Source organism: Penaeus vannamei, chromosome 37, assembly GCF_042767895.1.
Source record: "Penaeus vannamei isolate JL-2024 chromosome 37, ASM4276789v1, whole genome shotgun sequence".
Lineage (NCBI taxonomy): Eukaryota > Metazoa > Arthropoda > Malacostraca > Decapoda > Penaeidae > Penaeus > Penaeus vannamei.
In genome coordinates this window covers 17,688,294-17,692,260 of record NC_091585.1, presented here as the reverse complement: position 1 = coordinate 17,692,260, position 3,967 = coordinate 17,688,294, and the positions used below count along the sequence as shown (strand labels likewise).

At 38.1% G+C, this 3,967-nt stretch overlaps 1 protein-coding gene across 1 annotated transcript; it reads right to left on the bottom strand.

Annotated features, from left to right (window-relative positions):
* Nucleotides 1-2,168: 2,168 nt before the first annotated feature.
* LOC138859660 (uncharacterized) lies at nucleotides 2,169-2,669 on the bottom strand. The gene is made up of 2 exons (XM_070115467.1): nucleotides 2,665-2,669; nucleotides 2,169-2,457 (listed from the first exon to the last, which is right to left on the bottom strand). Exons 1-2 carry the CDS (start codon nucleotides 2,667-2,669, stop codon nucleotides 2,169-2,171), a joined length of 294 nt encoding a protein of 97 aa, XP_069971568.1.
* Between the last annotated feature and the right edge of the window lie 1,298 nt (nucleotides 2,670-3,967).

Genomic DNA, 3,967 nt, shown 5'->3' with positions numbered 1-3,967 from the left:
TAATAATAATAATAATAATAATAATAATAATAATAATAATAATAATAATGATAATGATAATAATAATGATCATAACAAAAATAAAGATAATAATAATAGAAATAATAAAAACAACAAATAATGATAATAATGATGATAATTATGATAAATAAAAATAACAATGTTTATAATAATGATGATAATGATAGTAATGATAAGGATAATAGTATTAACACTAATAGTGATAACAATGATAATAACACTAATAATAAAAATAATGGTAACAATAATAACAATAAAAATATTGACAATAATAATAATGATAATGGTGATGATGATGATAGTGATCACAGTAACAATGATAGTAATTATAATAACAATATGAATGATACAAAATATGAGAATAAGAATAAGAAGAAAGAATAGGAACACGAAAATGGAAGAAAAGCATTGGAATACAAAGACAAAAATAAAAAAAACGAACAAATAAAAAATAATGTTAACAACAAAAGCAACATCAGCTGATTAACAACAAGGACAATGAGAAACTCGACAGCAGAGAGCAGCAAGAGATACGTCATACAACAAAAGCTCTGGCAGCGATAATGATATGCAAATAAAATCAAAGTAAGTCCCTAGTTGCCAAGATACAAATAAAAGGACCCAAGGAACTCTATTTTCTCACGGACTTTGTCTTCTCCTTGTCTTCCTCACTTATCTTCCTCACTGAGATCTCTACTTCAATTTCTCCCGCTCGTGTGTGTGTTCGTTCAGTTGATGGTGTTCTCTCTACGAAATCTTGTTATTACGAAGATTCGTGTCATTCTGAGCGATGTCCTTGAATCCGTCGCCAAAGTGTCTCGTCGAATTCTCACGTTTTCGGGACACGGCCACCAACCCCAGCGCCATCTCTGTTTCGTAAGATGTACTAAACGATCTCCCTCCGTTATCCCGCCATAACGAATATGATAATTATGCAAAACAGCAGAGCATCTGGAGTGAAAGGAAACCCCCCGTGAACCCCCCATCCCCCTACCCCCACCCCCAACCCCAACCTCACCCCCACCCCCAATCCCCTACCCCCACCCCCATCCCCCTACCCCCAACCCCACCCCAACCCCCCCGCCCACCCCACCCCCCACCCCCCCCCACCCCCCCCCCCCACCCCCACTCCGACCACTACACCCACCCCACCCCCAACCCCCACCCCCACCCCATCCCCCCTCTCAGCCAAGGATGTCAGCCCTCCTCGCCACCCAGACCGCACTCCGGCCGACAGAAGCGCTGGGGAGGTAATTCCTAGGCCGAGAGGTATAATTTTGGACCTTCTGCAAAGCCGGACCGCGAGGCAGCGTCCGGACGAAGGAAACCGGATCAAATAACTTGCGCAATAACCGGATCCTCTTACGGTTTATTGGTAGTGGAGAAGAGGAATGGGAAGTTCCCTTTGCTTCGTGTCTCCCTCCGACCTTGGCGAGACCTTCCACTCTCGCCTCAAGTGTGGGTGTGTTTTTGTGCACTCGCGTGATTATGAAGAATGTGGAATGAAGAGAGAAGTAAATGATAATGCTAATGACACACACACACACACAAGACTGAAATCTGGTCATACATTGAACACTGAGATGAAAAATGTGTATGTATAATAGTGCATATGCCAAGATGCTTTCATAGTCAGTAGCCAATTCCTATATTAGGTACTTGTAAACAATATCATATATATATATATGTATATATATATATATATATATATATATATATATATATATATATATATATGTATATATGTGTGTGTGTGTGTGTGTGTATAGTTCCGCATGTCTATCTCTTTATCTACATTTGTTTAATTTTCTATCCACCATCATACATACATCTATTTACCTCTCTTCACCTAGATATGTACATGTAACCTTTCTATCTACTCCAATCTACTTACACTTATCTCTCTCTCTCTCTCTCACACACACACACACATCAAAACACACACACACACACACACACACACACACACAGACGAACCTCATCGCAGCCCAACATTATCGCGACATGCAAATTCAGTCTCGGTTGCACTGTTGTCTTCGAGTTCCATATCATTTCTTTTATTTTCTTTATTTATGGGAGGGGGTCTTTTGTTTTTTTTTAGGGGGTGTCTTTGGGAAATCTTTTGGGGTTTCTTTGGGGGTCTTTTTTTAGGGAACTTTTTGGGAGGTCTTTTTGGGGGGTGTTTTTGGGGGGGTCTTTTTGGGGGGTCTTTTTGGGGTCTTTTTGGGGGGTCTTTTTGGGGGTCTTTTTTGGTTTTTTTTTTTTTGAGGAGTCTTTTTGGGGGGTCTTTTTGGGAGATCTTTTTTGGGAGGTCTTTTTTGAGGAGTCTTTTTTTGGGGTCTTTTTGGGAGGTCTTTGGGGGTCTTACGGGGTCTTCTAGGGATCGTTGGGGTCATTGTAAGTCTTGGGGTCTTGGTCTTCTGATTTTTATAGGGTCTTTGGAATTATTTTTAGGGGGGTCTTATGGACTTTATAATTGTCATTGAGGGAAATATTTGGGGTCTCGTGGGTATTTTTAAGTTTCCTGAGTTTTATCTATCTATTTGTTTATTTATTTATTTATTTTGGAGGGGTGTAGGTAAGAATCTCACACGTCAATGGGGGGGGGAGGAATTTTTTTTTTCTCTCTTTTAAGGTCCTTACGGCATATCCGGGGGAAATGACGGGGGGTGGGGTGGGGGTAGATGTGTTTGGGTGTGATCCAATCCAATACCTCCCCCCTCACCCCCCCCTCCCCTCACCCCCAGCCCACCCCGGCCCCCGTTGCATATCCTTGGCTGATGACGTCACTTGGTTTCCCCTGGCGTTTTATCGACGACCCAATCTGACCTATTCTCTGCCCGCCGCCCGGTAATGTTCTCGGGGATTTCGGGGACGCGCCGAGCTGATAACAGATCCAGGAATTTGTTTCACTTTATCTTCTCTTTCTTCTTCTTTTTCTGCGTTTTCTTTCCTTGCTGCTTTTTCTGATTGTTCTTGTTCTTATTATTGTTATTTCTGTTCTTCTTCTACTTTCTCTTCTTCTTTTTTATTATTATTCTTATTTTTATTATCGGTATTTCTGTTCTTCTTTCTCTTTTTACTGCTTTTTATACTTATTATTATTACTACTTTTCTTCTTTCTCTTCTTCTTCCTCTTTTTCCTGTTCTTCTTCTTCTTCTTCTTCCTCCCTTTCCTCTTATTCTTCATCTGCGGTTTTATGGTCCTTTTTGTTGTTGTAATTCTCCTTCAAGTTCTTTTATCTTTTCCTACCTTCTCTATTCTTTATTTTTCCGGCTTCATTCTGAGATTGTTTGTTATTTTTTGTGTTTTTTTCTCTCCTTTTTTGTTCTATATTGTTCCTTTTATTCTGTTCTGCTTTTAACTTAATTTCCGTTACATACACTTTTATTTTTACTCCTCTTAGCGTCGACGTTTGCAAAATCATTTTCCTCCCACATTCATATTCAATGTGCAAGAAACGTATATTTTCTTCAGTGTATTAGTATAACACGTATTGGACATCAATCACCAATTCAAAAAGAAGGAAAGAAAGAAAGAAAGAAGAAGAAGAAGAAGAAGAAGAAGAAGAAGAAATATGTTGGACGCGCATACCATTTCCAATCGATTAAGATAAGTTTGTAATGCTGCAAAATTTTCTTCTGAAAATGCAATGCAAATCATGTTTTTTTTTCTAAAGATTGTTTTAACACTAATTACTTCATGGTGATGGAAAGAAACAGACGGTTCAGAAAAAAAAAATATATATATATATGTATATACATGTATATATATATATATATATATATATATATATATATATATATATATATATTTATATACATATATATATATGTGTGTGTGTGTGTGTGTGTGTGTGTGTGTGTGTGTGTGTGTGTACATATGTATGTATGCATATGTATATATATGTACGTATGCATATGTATATATATGTATGTATGTATA